Here is a 16,454-nt window from a genome sequence, read left to right on the forward strand (position 1 = left end):
GCAAATCATGGCAATTGGGTATGATTTAGTGGCCATTACAGAGACATGGTCGCAGGATGGTCATGACTGGGAGTTATATATCCAGGGGTATCAAACTGTTCGGAAGGACAGACAGGAAGGTAAGGGAGGTGGTGTCGCTCTGATTTTTAAGGATGATATCAGGGCGGTAGTGAGAGATGATATAGGTTCTACTAAACAAAAGGTTGAATCCATTTGGGTGGAAATTAGGAATAGCAGGGAGGTTGTTTCCACGAGCAGGTGAAACTAGGACTAGGGGTCATAGCCTCAAAATAAAGGGAAGCAGATGTAGGACTGAGGTCAGGAGGAACTTCTCCAACCAAAGGGTTGTGAATCTGTGGAATTCCCTGCCCAGTGAAGCAGTTGAAGCTACCTCGCTGAATGTTTTTAAGGCAAGGCTAGATAAATTTTTGAACAGTAAAGGAATTAAGGGTTATGGTGAGTGGGCGGGTAAGTGGAGCTGAGTCTCAAAAAGATCAGCCTTGATCTTATTGAATGGCGGGGCAGGCTGGAAGGGCCAGATGGCCTACTCCTGCTCCTAGTTCTTATGTTCTTATGTTGGTGCTCAGATTACTACATTATACACTCATGGGCCAGTATGTCAATTAACTCTGGACACATGAACTGAGGAATAACCTGAGATGACTATCCTCAAAAACCCTGTTGCTTTGCTGATCTCCTCTCAATTTTCTTCTTCTCACTCATGAATCATGCTTTACCGATGTTCTCTCCTGAAAGTTATCACATGGGTGCAGTGAGGTAATTATTGGTTGATATCAATGGGAACTGAACATTGAATTTTTTCTGACTGTCTTCCCATTCCTCCTTCTCTGTGAATTCTGTCTCCAATCCTTAGGAATGATCCCTTTAAAACATCTAAAACAAGAAGAACAATATTTTCTTCTATTTGCATAGTGCCTATAATGTACCTTAAGCCAATAACAATAGAGGAAAAAGCAAACAGAATTAGACATAATGATAAAGTGTAGAATTTGACCAGCCCTTTGGTTGCAGGAAGGTGGAGGGAGTGGAGTTGTGTGTAAAATGGTAAGATCCCACAATGCCTCTCCAATGCATTCTTGACCCAAAGGTGGGCTACTAATGTAAATAATTGTGTTTTCTATTTGGGATGATCTATTGGGCTTATTGGTATTTTGCCAGTAGTGGGAGAGTCCTCAACTGTAAGTGGTGGCAATCAGCTTCATAGAGGCGGCCTCCCTGTGGCAAAATCTCCATGCCCAAAGAGGGGAGGAAAGGAACACCTTTGAGTTCTGATGGTTCACCCTGGGGTTTCCTCTTCCACGTACAGGGACTACTGGCTTGACATTCAAAATACTAATATTTATATCTGCCATCTTAAGGTGCCTTCCTGTTTTCCAAATTGCCTTAGCAGTGACCATATCTCACAGCAGAGCTGTCAGCCCTGTAATTTAACCAGCATCCACATCCTGTCTTCCATTCCTTAATTGGACAGTGATCCCAGAGGAGTCAATTGGAAAGCTACTTCTGAGAATATCCCACTACTGAAATCTCAGGCTCAATACTCCTGTCTGATTCTGACAAATGTTCTTTTTAAACTCCAGCCCAAAGACATAGGTGGACGTAAGTCGAAGAAATGGCTAATAAAGAGAGCCTTAAAGGAAAGTAGAAATGTGGATGGGTTTAGCAAGAGATGGGATTCAGAAGGGGGTAAAGGAGAAAGTTTTAATGTCTGCAATGTGTTTGTAACTGAGGAATAGTGATACCTTCAGTACTTCCATCTTCTCAGCATTTAACTGGAAGAAGTTAAAGTTCATCAAAAAAGTTGTCTGATGCTGAAGCCTATGCTCAGTTACAACTCCAAGCTGAAGGGTTGTTCTTTTGTATATCAAGAAAGCCTTTTAAAACAACAACAAATGGCTTAGCCTTCCAAAGATATGCCTGTGCCATGGGCAGTGCAGCCCTAAATCGTCTACGTTTGCAAAACTGGAGCTTCAGGATAATTTTAGAGTTTCTAATTTTATTTATCTAAGTGCTATCAAGCATCTTGTAATGTTGACTAAATACAGATGATGGCAAATATTGATAATTAAAATGGTCCGTGCACTTTGTAGAATGTATTCATCAATAGAAATTAAACATGATGAAAATTTGTTTTTTTCAGAGTTTAGAAGCCACTTTTAATCCCGCTTCACATTCACATTCAGAATAGATTAAACTTCAGTTTAAACTTTTAGGTGTTACCTGAAATGAATTTGATGAAGTTGTATGCCATTTTACGCTCAAATCAACTTTACTGCTTTAAGACTGAAACTCCCAAACTCAACGTTTACATACATCAAAATGATTATGAACAGGTCATATCATTGCATGAATGTTAATTGATTAGTGGTTTTAAGCTTCCTTGGATAATAGTGGCAATTAACATGTTGCTATGGACTGTCACTTGCAATAAGAGGAATGCCACTTTGGAATGTTAAACCTTGAGCACAGATAAAGTTCTGAAACAGAGAGCCAGCATAATTGCACTCTATCTTCTATGTAATAAATAGCTTTGCTTTTTAAAAATAAGATCTGTACCAACAAAATATTATTTTAAATCTTTATAACTGAACAATCAAAAAATTGCAAACTGAGATGCATTCTGACATGATCCATTTAATTTTTAGATGTGCAAATATAATAAAGAACAAAGAACAAAGAAAATTACAGGACAGGAACAGGCCCTTCGGCCCTCCAAGCCTGCACCGATCCAGATACTCTATCTAAACCTGTCGCCTATTTTGCAAGGTTCTGTATCCCTCTGCTCCCTGCCCATTCATGTATCTGTCTAGATACATCTTAAAAGATGCTATCGTGCCCGCCTCTACCACCTCCGCTGGCAATGCGTTCCAGGCACTCACCACCCTCTGCGTAAAGAACTTTCCATGCATATCTCCCTTAAACTTTTCCCCTCTCACCTTGAAATCATGACCCCTAGTAATTGAGTCCCCCACTCTGGGAAAAAGCTTCTTGCTATCCACCCTGTCTATACCTCTCATGATCTTGTAGACCTCAATCAGGTCCCCCCTCAACCTCCGTCTTTCTAATGTACATAATCCTAATCTACTCAACCTCTCTTCATAGCTAGCGCCCTCCATACCAGGCAACATCCTGGTGAATCTCCTCTGCACTCTCTCCAAAGCATCCACATCCTTTTGGTAATGTGGCGACCAGAACTGTATGCAGTATTCCAAATGTGGTCGAACCAAAGTCCTATACAACTGTAACATGACCTGCCAACTCTTGTACTCAATACCCCGTCCGATGAATGAAAGCATGCCATATGCCTTCTTGACCACTCTATCGACCTGCGCTGCCACCTTCAGGGTACAATGGATCTGAACACCCAGATCTCTCTGTGTATCAATTTCCCCCAGGGCTTTTCCATTTACCATATAGTTCGCTCTTGAATTGGATCTTCCAAAATGCATCACCTCACATTTGCCTGGATTGAACTCCGTCTGCCATTTCTCTGCCCAACTCTCCAATCTATCTATATTCTGCTGCATTCTCCGACAGTCCCCTTCACTATCTGCTACTCCACCAATCTTAGTGTCATCTGCAAACTTGTTAATCAGACCTCTATACCTTCCTCCAGGTCCTTTATGTATATCACAAACAACAGTGGTCCCAACACAGATCCCTGTGGAACACCACTGGTCACAGTTCTCCATTTTGAGAAACGCCCTTCCACTACAACTCTCTGTCTCCTGTTGCCAAGCCAGTTCTCTATTCATCTAGCTAGTACACCCTGGACCCCATGCGACTTCACTGTCTCCATCAGCCTACCATGGGGAACCTTATCAAATGCCTTACTGAAGTCCATGTATATGACATCCACAGCCTTTCCCACATCTATCAACTTTGTCACTTCTCAAAGAATTCTATCAAGTTGGTAAGACTTGACCTTCCCTGCACAAAACCATGCTGTGTCATAATCATGTGTCATTTATTGATTTGCCTTTCACATATTTTCATTTTTTAAAGGTGTGATAAGCCCCTTTTCGAACCATGCACAAGATTAGGGGAATATATATTAAGATAAATGTAAAGGTTGTCTCAAGTGAGGCAGAAGCATATTTTAAGCAGCTGATGCCTGTGGGAAAATAGAAGGTTATGTCAATCACAGCTCTTCTTATGCACCTTTCAATGGCTGGAAACAAAGCATCATTGACAGCATCTTGAGAACATGTGGCTCATCCATCCTTGGTTAATAATCTGGGAACTAAAGAAAAAGAAAGATCCCTGAGGATGGAAGCAGGAATAAACTGAATTTAGTAATTTTGACTGGAAAAGGGAACAATGTAAATATGCCACATTTGTTTTTAGAAATGTCATGGTCGGTTCAGTTTGTGGATTGAGTCTTCAGATAAATTCTATTACCATAATTAACATGAGAATGCTCCTTGTCACACACTGATCACTTTGAAGCCTTACAGTACATCATGAACATTTTTTTTTGATTCACCACAATAGCATAAAGCAGGATAATTATGATTTTTTTCCGGAGAGTGGATATGTAAGTTCATTGCTTTTGACCTACATTTTTATTCATTTGCTGAATCTGTCCATATGACTTTATTAAAGGCCTTATTTGCAACGGAACAATAATTGCAATGCTCATTTGTATGCTTCAATTGAACACTACCTTCTATTTCCTTTACAGATTTCACATTGTGCATTGTTTCCAATTTTAGATTTGTGTAGATGTTTCTTAATTGATTGAGCTTTTGGGTTTTAATCAGTTACAATTTCCTTGATGGATTATGGACACTAATGTGTCCTAATGATTAGTTGCTTTGTGAGATAATATGAATATGACAATTCAAAGGGCTGATTTTTGCCCAAAATCAGCTAAGTGTCGATTCCCGCAAGTTTCATGAAGCGATTTTTTTTCTGTGAGCTCTCGGATGTTGGATCACACAATTCTCCCTGCACAACTTATTATGCATGCACCATGCCTCTACGTCTGCATTATCTTGAACTTACCAGTGACGGGAGTACTCATTATTACCAGTACGTTCTGCAATTTCCCCTGCCAACACCATATTTAAAGCCCAGCTGCACACCAGGTCAAACACTGCCAACCATACATAACTGTTAATAATAGATATAGTGGGAAAGAATCAAAAGAGAAAAGCTTCTGAGGGCACATAGGAGGCACGGCTGACACTTAACTGGAAATAGAAGATTACATTTGTAACTGCATTGCCACTTCACATTATCGCCTGGCTAATCAACTCTTATTGTAACTCCAGCTACAGGATTGAAGATACATGGAATATCTATCCTTAGCACTATACCATGTTAGAACCCTGTCTGAAGGAGTGACAGTCTTTCCCTAACGCCCAGCTTATGATAACATTTTGTCATTTTTGAATGCAGGATCGTCATGTTTTAAGCCTTCAAATAGTTGAAAACGTTAACTTCTATTAAACAACAAGAAATGTGAAGAAACAACAAACAAAAAAGCTGCAGTGGCTGCTGGAATGAAACAGGGACTGCTTGCCTTTCAAACAGCAACAGGTTTAGTCGATGCATAATAACTGCACCCACACAGATGTTTTGAAGGCAGGTGTAAACTTGTCTTGCCCAATGCTGTAATGCTCCAACATCATGACGGTGATGTTCCTCCCACTTAAAGTCCTTATCTTGATTGGAAGTTGCTCTTCTCCCAGCTCTTCAGTGTCCATCACATCAACTTTTTGCCTGCTCAATTGTGCAGAGCAGAGCATACAAGGTTTTGCAATACTCTCTGTCTGAACTGTACTGCAAGAACCCCTCAGACTGATCCAAGCATCAGAATCTCATCTTGAAGAGGCCTCTTTACTGCTCCTTGATGCCTCTGCTGGAGGAATGGCCTACAATCTATCTATGCTTGGCTTCAGTCAGGGTCAGTGGGGTTTGGGAATGGTGGAGAACACTGCATAATGGAGCGATCAGCCTTGGTTGCAAGAATAGCCCTTGTTTCCCAGCAGCTACCCCTGTATTGCATCCAGCTCTTGAAATGAAGCAGATAGAAGAATCTGAAGAATTTTCTGAAGGGTCCGAACTTGAAACGTCAACTTTCCTGCTCCTCTGATGCTACCTGGCCTGCTGTGTTCCTTCAGCTCCATACTGTGTAAAAATTTAGTGTAGCTATCACCTGAACAACCACAGGATGGGATGACCACCCGCCCCTCCAGATCACAAGCTCTGCTCCAGCTAATGACACAGTTGAGAGATGGTATCCCAGAACATAAGTCTACTGCAGCAATGTGCCTCACTCATCTGGAGAAAGTGGAAAATAAATAAGGGCAATAGACTCTGGCCTTCCTTTAACTCCTGCACATCCTGAGGGGACCTTCTGCTGTGACTTCTTCATCTGCTGGCTGTTCAGCGGCTGCTAGAGGTTGCTGCTGGCTCTGACACATTTGTTCCTCCCTAATTTCTCTGCACTTCCATTGTATGTTAGCTACAATGGCAATAAACCTACTGTATGTGGATCCATTGGGCATGGTTCTAATGAACCTGTGTACAGAATAGCAGAAACAGAACAAGTCCTTAGTGATGTAAACACTCAGCTATTGTATTTGAATGACAGTTTATTGCATGGGATGGTGTGCATGGATTTTTAACATATTTAGCCTTATTATCAATGTATATAGCACAAACTATGATACAGAAACACAATAGTGGATTGTAAGTCTGTAAAATTACTGAAAAGTTGTATTCCCCCATCCCCACCACCAGAACACCCAACAAAGGCGACATTGTAATAAGACCACTTTGATGAATGCTTACAGTTTAAGGTGAAAGGGAATCTGCTCAGTGCCCTTGTGCAGTATATGAGATCTTCGAATGCTTTTAAAAATTGTGGTCTGTAGGTGACACTTTAAAGGGTGCCTGTGATTATTTCTTGCTTCACAGAAATAACTATGATAAAACTGTGTTGTCCAATCACATGGTCACAGTTGCTTGAGGCCAGGCTGTAATGCTCGACATAGTTACTCACTGTATGCAGTTCACATGTGCAGAATTCTGTAATTGTAGATCATATTGGTCACAAGTACATCCCATGTCCTCAGACAGAAAAAAATCCACTCCACACCCCACTCTAGGTGCGGTGGCAGCCATTTTTAATTTCATCGCACATTCACAGTTCAGATGATATACAACTGGGGTTTAAAGATGGCACAGGCACTGGCAGTGTGAATGTCAGTTAGCCCAGCATCAGGAATTATTCCCACCCAAGTGTGGTGGCAGCCATTTTTAACTTCCATTGTGCATTTGCTTTTCAGATGAGGATGTTAAGGCAACAAGGTTTTTGCAGTGTGAGTCACAGATTCAGCCTGTCAATCAAGGCAAACACCCAACTCCAAATCTTAAGGCTCCTTTCTTCCTTGCTCTCCCTGTTGACACTACCAGGTCTCAGCTTCCACACATTTCCCCTCAACTCTTTCATTGAAGTTTTCACCACTCTAGTTTTAGAAACACTTCCCTTCGCAAAGCCAATTTCCATCATAACATGAACCATGCGGGCCTTGTAGCCATGTAGAAATGCTCTTTAGACTCCATTCTTCTCTATCTTGGAAGCAAATGGGGAATTTAAAGTCTACTGTATGACTTGGCATTCTCAATAACTACCTATTAGTTTAACCACTGTGAATACACTAAAATAAAAGTACTGCAGATGCTGGAGATGGGAAATAAAAAGTCTGCAGCAAAAATACTTACTATTAATTACTTAACACTGCCGGGACTCTCTGGAATTCACACCACTAGCGCTGGTGCCATGTTTAAACCTCTGTTATACACCAGGGCAATCACTGCCAGCCAGGAACTGCCAATGTTGCCGTGTGGGAAGTATTGCTCTGAAGATAGCCGACACAAGAGAGTTGCCAGTCCAATTTGTTGACAGGAACCTGGAGGTCATAGTGGACAAGGTGGTGGAGGGAAGGGGCATTTTCTTTCCTCGGGATTGCCAGAGGACACCACAGCACTAGACCTTGCCAGCCTGGTCCAAAGTTGCCACTAGAGTCAACGTGGTGTCCACAGTAAGGAGTAACACCCAGCAGTGCAAGAAGAAGGTTGATGACCTTCTGCACTCCACAAGGATAAGTGTCAGCATTTTCTCTCTACTACCTCACTCTCATGCTAACTCTGTTATAGCGCCCACCTCTAACTAAGACTCATGGTCTACCACTCTCATAATTGCATATACCAGTTTCCTTTAATTGCCATTCATTCTCAAGTCCTTTGGGATTTTGAGCAATGCACAGCCTCTATGGCTCCTCTTCATTCACTTGGAGCACCTCACCATCTTTCCACCACCTACACCAATGCTAACAGTTGTGCCACCCACTTTGATCTCACACAATCTCTCCCTTATTCCAGAAGAAAACAAGCCACAATGGGGCAGAAAGAGCCAAGATTGGTGGTGAGATGCTCAACAATCGACGCCTTGTCCATTATCAGGAGAGAATCCTTGCTTTAATGGGAGAACACCATGACTGTTCATGTGGGGAACCTGAGACCTCCATGTCATTGGAACCAAGTAAGATTCATTGTCAAGCACTGCATCTTCCCATTATCATCACTGTATTCTCAACATGCCCAAATATCTACCTCTATTTCAGAACTCATTGTCCCCTGCTAACACCTGCAACATCTGCATCTTCAGTCGTGCTTCTTGTCTCTGACAATCTGGATACTATAAAATTTTAGACCAGTATTGTTGGCAAGAAGATAATGCTGACAAGTGATTAATTTGATATAGCTCACGTGCCCATAGGAGAACAAGAGTAATCTTTCCTTCTCTCTTGACCTGAGCTGACTTTATTCAACAACGCTGATAAATTTGTGTTTAGCTGCTTTGATCATAAAAACATCCACAGGGTTTACATTCAAATAGAAACTTCATGAGTAATGACTTATGTGCATATTGTGGAATAAAATTCCTATTTTCACCACTTGACCTTAAATCTAAGTAGCATATGAAATGATTATTAAGTTTTAGGACAAAAGGCAACCCTGACTTCAGATGAAACAGAATCTTTAAAATATCTTCCTTGAAACTTCTCCAGAGAGCAGTGGAGGCAAAATTAGATTCTTAACTAACAAGGGACTCAACAGTGTATGTCATAGGCCTGAGAGGCATTGAGTGAATCATTGCTGACTTAATGTCACCCTTTTTGCCATGCCAACCTGTCGATCATCGTGAGAGAGCCTCAGCATTTGGATGCCTTGGCGCTGCAAATGTCTCATGCACCTCCTTAAACCTTCTCTTCTGCCACTGCCTTTTCACCACTGAGGAGGAATGGCATTCCAGGTCCTCCTCTTCACCCAGCTTCTGGTCTCTTTATTTTGTTAGGTTGTACAACCTGAACCAAAAGACATTCTGACTGGCTCACACTAGAGGGCATCACCCAACTGGTGAAGGCAGTGACTGAGATTTTTCCAAGGTGCCAGACTGAGCAATGCATGTTTGTGTTAATAGATGGTTCTGGTTGTAACACTTCACTACATCCATATCTGACTGCCTGATGGGGTTAGGAACCTCTTTTCGGAGGATAACCCTTAACCTCCAGTAAGCATCCAGGCAACTGGGTATTGGCCCGAAGAGGTGCAACTCCTTGAATGTTTGAAATATAAAGGAATCGTGACAGGTACCTGCCAATCAAGCTCAAGCTTACATGATGAGCTTCCTGTGATCACAGACCTGCTGAACATCCCTTGTGGAAGCCTTTTCTAATTAGCAATCTGGCTGATTGGTACCTTAATAGCTTAAAGGGTGCAAACAATGAACCCCTGGACACGAGGGGATCCATCTATGGCAGAAAATCTGAATGCCAGCTGTGCTGCCCTGACTTATCTGTTTCACAACGGGCTGGAATAGGGTTTCCACAACTTACTTTAGGATGTGATGAGCTGTCGCCTGGAAGATGTCTGGTGGGTGCACAGCTGATCTTTGGAAACACCCAGAATCATAAAATTTCAGGGTGTCGGTGACCTCGACAGCTTCATGTTGGTAATTGCCATAGGAGCCAGGAGGTATGCTGTCATTATGAACCAGAACACAAATGTCTGAAACAAGCTGTCGGGATAGTGCAGTCTCTTATAGTATTGTTACTCTTCAATTTGCAGATCGCTGATTCTTGGGCAGTATATCAGATGTCTTTGGTAGCTCCATTTTCCTCTTGCAGTCCTTGCCTCCTCTTGGCTGGGTGGCTGCATAGGAATGTAGGAACATTGATTGATTGATCGATTGACTGATTGATTTATTGTCACGTGTGCCGGAGTACAGTGAAAAACTTTGTTTACAAACAGTACAGGCAGATCACAGTAAGCAAGGATGTACAGATCAAAGGTTGTAAAAAAAACCTGACAGGCATACAGGTTACATTGCACAGGACGAGTGCTACGCGAGATCAACATTAACAAAACCAGCATTATTTGAGGCTAGAGAGTCCGTTCATCAGTCTGGTAATGGCCAGGAAGAAGCTGTTCCTGAGCCTGCTGGTGCATCCATTCAAGCTTCTGTACCTTCTGCCTGACGGAAGAGGTTGTAAGAGATCATTACCAGGGTGCAATGTGTCTTTGATGATGTTGGCAGCCTTTCCATGGCAACAAGCTGTGTAAATGAGACTTAGGTACAGGAATAATCTCTTGGGTCCTTTGAGCCTGCTCTACCTTTCTATAAGATCTGATTGTGATCTCAACTCCCCATTCCTGTCTGCACTCTATAACCCTTAACTCCCTTGTCTTCCAAAAGTCTAGTATCTGATGAAGTTCCTGCTTGCTACACTGTCCAATGTTAGACCAACCTGCTCCTCTTTCAACTTCCTTGATGACATTCATTTGCTTACCAAGGCATCTTCTTTCTACTTCTGAACCCCAATAATGCCAGGATTCTCACATCACTCTCAAGAGCCCTACTACTCACTGTTCACACTGGCAGCCAGTAGCAACTCTGTCACTGATTGAAAAGCTGAACGTTATTCTCTGTTTCTTAAGTGCAAGGATTAACATAAATCTTAACATCTGCATTAAAGAGTTCCTGGGTTTTGTACTTTATATATTTTAACATTTCATAGAGTGAGGGTGGAATTTTAAAGGGGTCTGAGCATCATGGGCGTAGCAAGATTTGTGTCAGAATCCAGAAAGGCTATCACAATGAGTCAGGCTGTTGCACACAATCAGTCAGGGAACTCCAAACACAATGGCTAGGGGGCTGCTCCGTCATGTCTAGGTAATGCTTGTTGATGTCAGTTCAGAGTCAGGGTTCATGTATTGATCATTGAGGAAGGTGAAAGGGAGGCCTGTAGTGGCAACAGGGGGATAGTGATGTCACTGTGGAACATGGCTCTGCAGTTAGTACTGCTGCCTCACAGCGCTAAGGACCCAGGTTCGATTCCACCCTTGGATAACTGTCTGTGTGGAGTTTGGACTTTCTCCCCATGTCTGCATGGACTTCCTCTCAGTGCTCTGGTTTCCTCCCACAGTTCAAAGATGTGTGGATCAGGCAGATTGGCCATGCTAAATTGCCCATAGTGTGGATTAGAATCATAGAATCCCTACAGTGTGGAAACAGTCCCTTTGGCCCAACAAGTCCACACTGACCCTTGAAGCATCCCACCCATCCCCATCCCCATCCCCCTATAACCCACCCAACCTACACACCCCTGAACACTACGGACAATTTAACACGGACAATCCACCTAACCTGCACATCTTTGGACTGTGGGAGGAAACCGGAGTAACCAGAGGAAACCCACGCAGACACGGGGAGAATGTGCAAACTCCAGTCGCCCGAGGGTGGAATTGAACCCAGGTCCCTGGTGCTGTGAGGCAGCAGTGCTAACCACTGAGCCACCGTGCTGCCCCAATTAGCATTGGGAAATGCAGTGTTACAGGGATAGGATAGGGAGGTGGGTCTGGGTGGGATGCTCTTTGGAGGGTTTTTATGGATTTGATGAGCCAAGTAGCCTGCTTCCACACTGTACGGATTGAAAACAAAAGGAGTGGTAGAATTAAGGCTAGTAGAGGGGAGTAACAGAGACATCTGTAGAGGTAGGGACAAGAACGGTGACAGAGGGAGAACTCAAGTTGAATGGGAGGTAACTGGAACAGCATCAGAAAGCATGGTGGAGTGCAGGAGGGTGCAGCTTATTGGTAGTGTCTATCACCATATCTTCCACAGGTGTACACTAGAGGACAAGGGTGGGCATCATTAAGATGTAACTTTGAGGCTTAGGCCTTTTGATGGAGGGCAGTTGTAGGTGAAGTTCAATGTGGTTGGTCTCCACATTTGGTCAAGGATGGAAATTGGCTGTTGGGGTAATGTGAGGTAATAGGGGACAAAAAAGTACTGTTAGCTAGGCAGAGCCTGGATGGTATCCACAGCGAGCTGCATTCTCTGCCGTCATTATCCATCCTCCAGATGCAAAATGCAACTAGAAAATGTCTGGGACAATACCCACTGTCACTTTGCTGGGCAAAAGCCTGGAAATCAAGTTGGTTGAATGATAGGACATTGAAAGAATAAATGTATGATGCAGTCTTTTGCAAACTTCGGTTGTTTATTATTTATAATCATTTAATTGACCATGTGCCATTCATGCAGAGTGAACATGCATAGCGTTCAAATGGTGGTCAAATGCAATCTGCACCAGGTCATTGATACTTGCAAATCTAAGTTGGCATCTCAATGATATATAAGTTAACAGCATTGACTTAAAAAGAGGTGAATGCTGATGAAAGGTAATGCATTACTTTTGTGACTTCCAAGGGGGCTGTGGGAGGTGAAGATCATTGATTCAACATCTGTCATGCAAGTTGAACAATAGTCTGCACTAAATGCATTGAAAAGTTGAATGATTGATGTGAATCTGGGATGGGAAAGGGGTCAGAGTGCAGTAGGCACTCCCTTTCAATATAAAGTGTTGGTCACTCAGCCGTCGTGGCAACTTCACCAAGTTGGTCACATGCTGAAGCTGAAGTTGAATGAATTATGTAGATATGGCCTTCATTATCAAGTTACTGCATATCTCACAGTCTGGAGGGGTGTCCAGTGGGCATTAGGGATAGAGGAGCATTGATTACAAAGGATATAGCTAAGGACATGTAAGCTGTGTAGCTGGTTAAAAACCTACAGGGTGAGAGAGAATGGGATTGTCTATGTAAGGGAGTGTCAGCCATGCTTGTTAAGTGCTATAGGCAGCCTGGATTTATGGTTGCTGTGCCACTATTTTGCATGGTGAAAAACTCTCCAAAAAACCTCAATGGAACTCGTATTTAAGCAAAAAAAAAAGTTCAGCCCAAAGTTTTAAAGCAACAATATTTTCCAGGGAATCAGAGCAGAAAACACCACAGTTAAGACTAGCATGTTACCCTTAAGTAGTTCAATACCATGATGGTCTTATGCAATAGACTAAATATGATTAACACTATTTGGGTAGATTTTCAAATGGAGATGAAAAAAGAGAAATGGAGAAAAAGTTTACAGAGAGTTAAACTAAAATTAAAACCTTTAATTTCTTCCTTCAGAATATTAGTAACATGACGACACTGGAGTATCAGCAATACATTCATTATTGCAAGTGATGTATAGTCTTTAAGATAGCAATTCATTGAGATAGATCAATAGAATGTTGAAGGAGCTGTATAACAATATGCCTAACAAAGACTGAACTGCTTCTGAAACATGTAACCAGTGATATCTGATTTATTAGTAAGGGTTATAAGAATAAGGACTGCAACTAATGGGACAATTGGCTTCTGGTTATCAAAGTTTGCTTTGTAACATTAACGGTTGTTTGGACAGATAATATAAAGTAGCACCAAATTCAAGTCTAGTTTTCATGGCTTGAGGTTTATGAAAAATATCATTTTGGCAATTTTTCTTTTCGTTGGTCTGTAATTGAATTAAAAAATATAGGGATGTAAGTTGGTTTGCCCCAGAAATGGACATGGGTATCATGAAACACAACTGCTGTATTGAGTGGCATACAAGCAATGTGCCAATTTCATACTGCCTGCTCATTATCAATTGTACTTCAATTGTATTTATGTACGCGGAGGGTATTAAACAGGACATATAATGGTTGTAGCATATGAACAGAGTCATTCTGCAACTAAATCTGACCTAGGAAATAGGAATCAATGTCTGAGCATTTCAGGGAGAGCTATTTTCCAGATTTGTAAGAATCCTGGGCCCACCTGGGGTTTCAGGACATCTTTATTTTCACCTCCTCCAATAGGATTCCCAGCCAATCTAGCAGCATCTGTACAAAGAGAATGACAGCTAACTTTCTGATGAAAGGTCAGCAATCACTGTCAGCTAGGCCTTACATGTAATATTTATATGCTTTACCTCACCCTTGCACACATAGCATTTTTGCAAGTCTAAAACCCGCCTCTCATAGATAAGACACCCCAGCAGATTTTCAACCATAACTGCCGCAGCACCCAAACATATTGCATGACTGACCCTCTTACCTTTCTCTTTCAGAAGAAGGTGGAACATAACTTGAGGTGGCAGGAACTAACTGGAGGGAGTGCCTGCATGTATCCATAGAGGAGATGGTGCTAATCATTAGGGAAATGTCATGGCCAGCAGCAAGAGGCTGGAAGATGAATGTATTGACCAACTTAATCCTCTTTCTCTCATTCCACTGTCCCCTCATTCTACAGTGCCTTCTGACTTAGAAGCTGCTGATGGTATGAGGATGCACTACATGCTTTCTCCTCCCTCTGTATTCAGTTTTCTTTTCAGATACCCAGGAACTGCAACATGTCTCGATGGCGGAGGAAGAGCACATAAGCAGCAAAGATGAAGACACACTGTTACCTGATTGCATATTCTCAGACACCAGCTTAGACAGTGACACAATGTGTAACTTTGAGGAGAGGATAGAGGCAGGCTCTACGCAGAGTAAGACATTGGGCATAAGAGAACTGCAGCCACAACAGAGGCAAAAGATGGCACAGATGCAAGCTTGTCAGAAGACATGGTCACAAGTGTGTTCTGCTGCAAAGGACTCAAATGATGATTTTGATGTGAATTTTATACAGAAGATGCTTGGAGAATTGGAAAACCCATCAGAAAGCCTATGTTCTATGATAAGAAGTGTGGAGGGATCTGGCATCAACTTGTCACAATGCTTTGCACAGATCATGAAGCCCATTTTTCCAACATCAATCCACCTTCATTAACATGCCCACAGAGCCAACCATCATCTGATTGTCAATGTCTTAGCCTACATCACAATGCAATCAGCACCCACTCAATGCCTGATTGCTACAATAATCTCAAACTGCTAAAGTACAATCTCAGTTTGGTGGCATAGATGCTCAGAGTAAGCATGCGGGCGCAATAGGCAATAAAGAAAGCAAATGTTGACCTTCATAGCAAGAGGTCAGGAGGATTGAGTACTGGAATGGGGTGTCTTAGTGCAATTTTACAGGGCCTTGGTGAGACTACACCTGGAATAATGTGTCTCCTTATCTGATAAAGCATGTTTTTGCTATAAAGGGAGATCAGTGAAGGTTTATCAGACTGATTCCTGGGATGACAGGACTGATGCATGAGGAGAGGTTGAGTTGATTGAATTATATTCATTGGCATTCAGAAGAATGAATGGAATCTCATAGAAACCTATAAAGTTCTAATAAGACTAGACAGGGTAGATGGAAGAATGTTCCAGATAGCAGGGGAGTTCAGATGCAGTGACCACAGGATAAATGTGGGATAAATCATTTAGGACTCAGGTGAGGAGATATTTCTTCCCCCAGAAAGTGGTGAATCTGTGGAATTCACTACCACAAAAACAGTTGAGGTCAAAACATAATATGATTTCAAGAAGCACTTGAGGCTAAAGGTGTCAAAGCAGGAACAGGCAAATGAGTTGGATGATCAGCCATGATCATAATTAATGGCAGAGCAGGCTTGAAGGATCATATGACCTACTCCTGCTCCTAAGTTTTTATGTTTCTATGCAGTACTGTCATGGTGGCTGTGGATACAATTGTGCTTCTAGGGCAGCATAACATTCCCGCAACCTGTGCTTAAGTAGATCTGCTCAATTAAGGTTTTCTTCTGTATGGTCTCCTGGTGAGATCCTTCTCTTACTCTTCCTCCTTTTTCTTCCAGCAACTTATCATGCTCTATGTGTTCTACTCATTCTCCGAGTCATGCTTGATGCCAAGAAGAAGCCATACTAGGCCACCAACTGTCATGAAGCATCTAGTGATGCACGATGCATGAAGTCACCAAAAAAAAACTTCAGCATCTTTCGGATCCATGAAGATTATTGAACCTTTTCACAAGTATGGAAAAGCAGAATTGTAGCACCAGGCAGGAGAGAAAATTCAGTTAGACAGCCAACTTATATTTGGTTAATTGTCCCTTTAAAAAGCATTAGTAGGTCATTATT

The 16,454-nt window shown here is 42.2% G+C and overlaps 1 protein-coding gene across 1 annotated transcript in view; it reads left to right on the top strand.

The window, feature by feature from the left end:
- The window catches only part of LOC125483309, a 69,458-nt gene extending 53,216 nt beyond the window's left edge, over nt 1-16,242 (top strand). The window contains exons 8-10 of the mRNA XM_048597940.1: nt 8,416-8,575; nt 14,795-14,953; nt 16,172-16,242. Coding sequence (XP_048453897.1) covers nt 8,416-8,575; nt 14,795-14,953; nt 16,172-16,242 — 390 coding nt within the window. The remainder of the gene's footprint in view (nt 1-8,415; nt 8,576-14,794; nt 14,954-16,171) is intronic.
- Nucleotides 16,243-16,454: the final 212 nt, after the last annotated feature.

The sequence above is a fragment of the Rhincodon typus genome, chromosome 6 (assembly GCF_021869965.1).
Source record: "Rhincodon typus isolate 14 chromosome 6, sRhiTyp1.1, whole genome shotgun sequence".
Lineage (NCBI taxonomy): Eukaryota > Metazoa > Chordata > Chondrichthyes > Orectolobiformes > Rhincodontidae > Rhincodon > Rhincodon typus.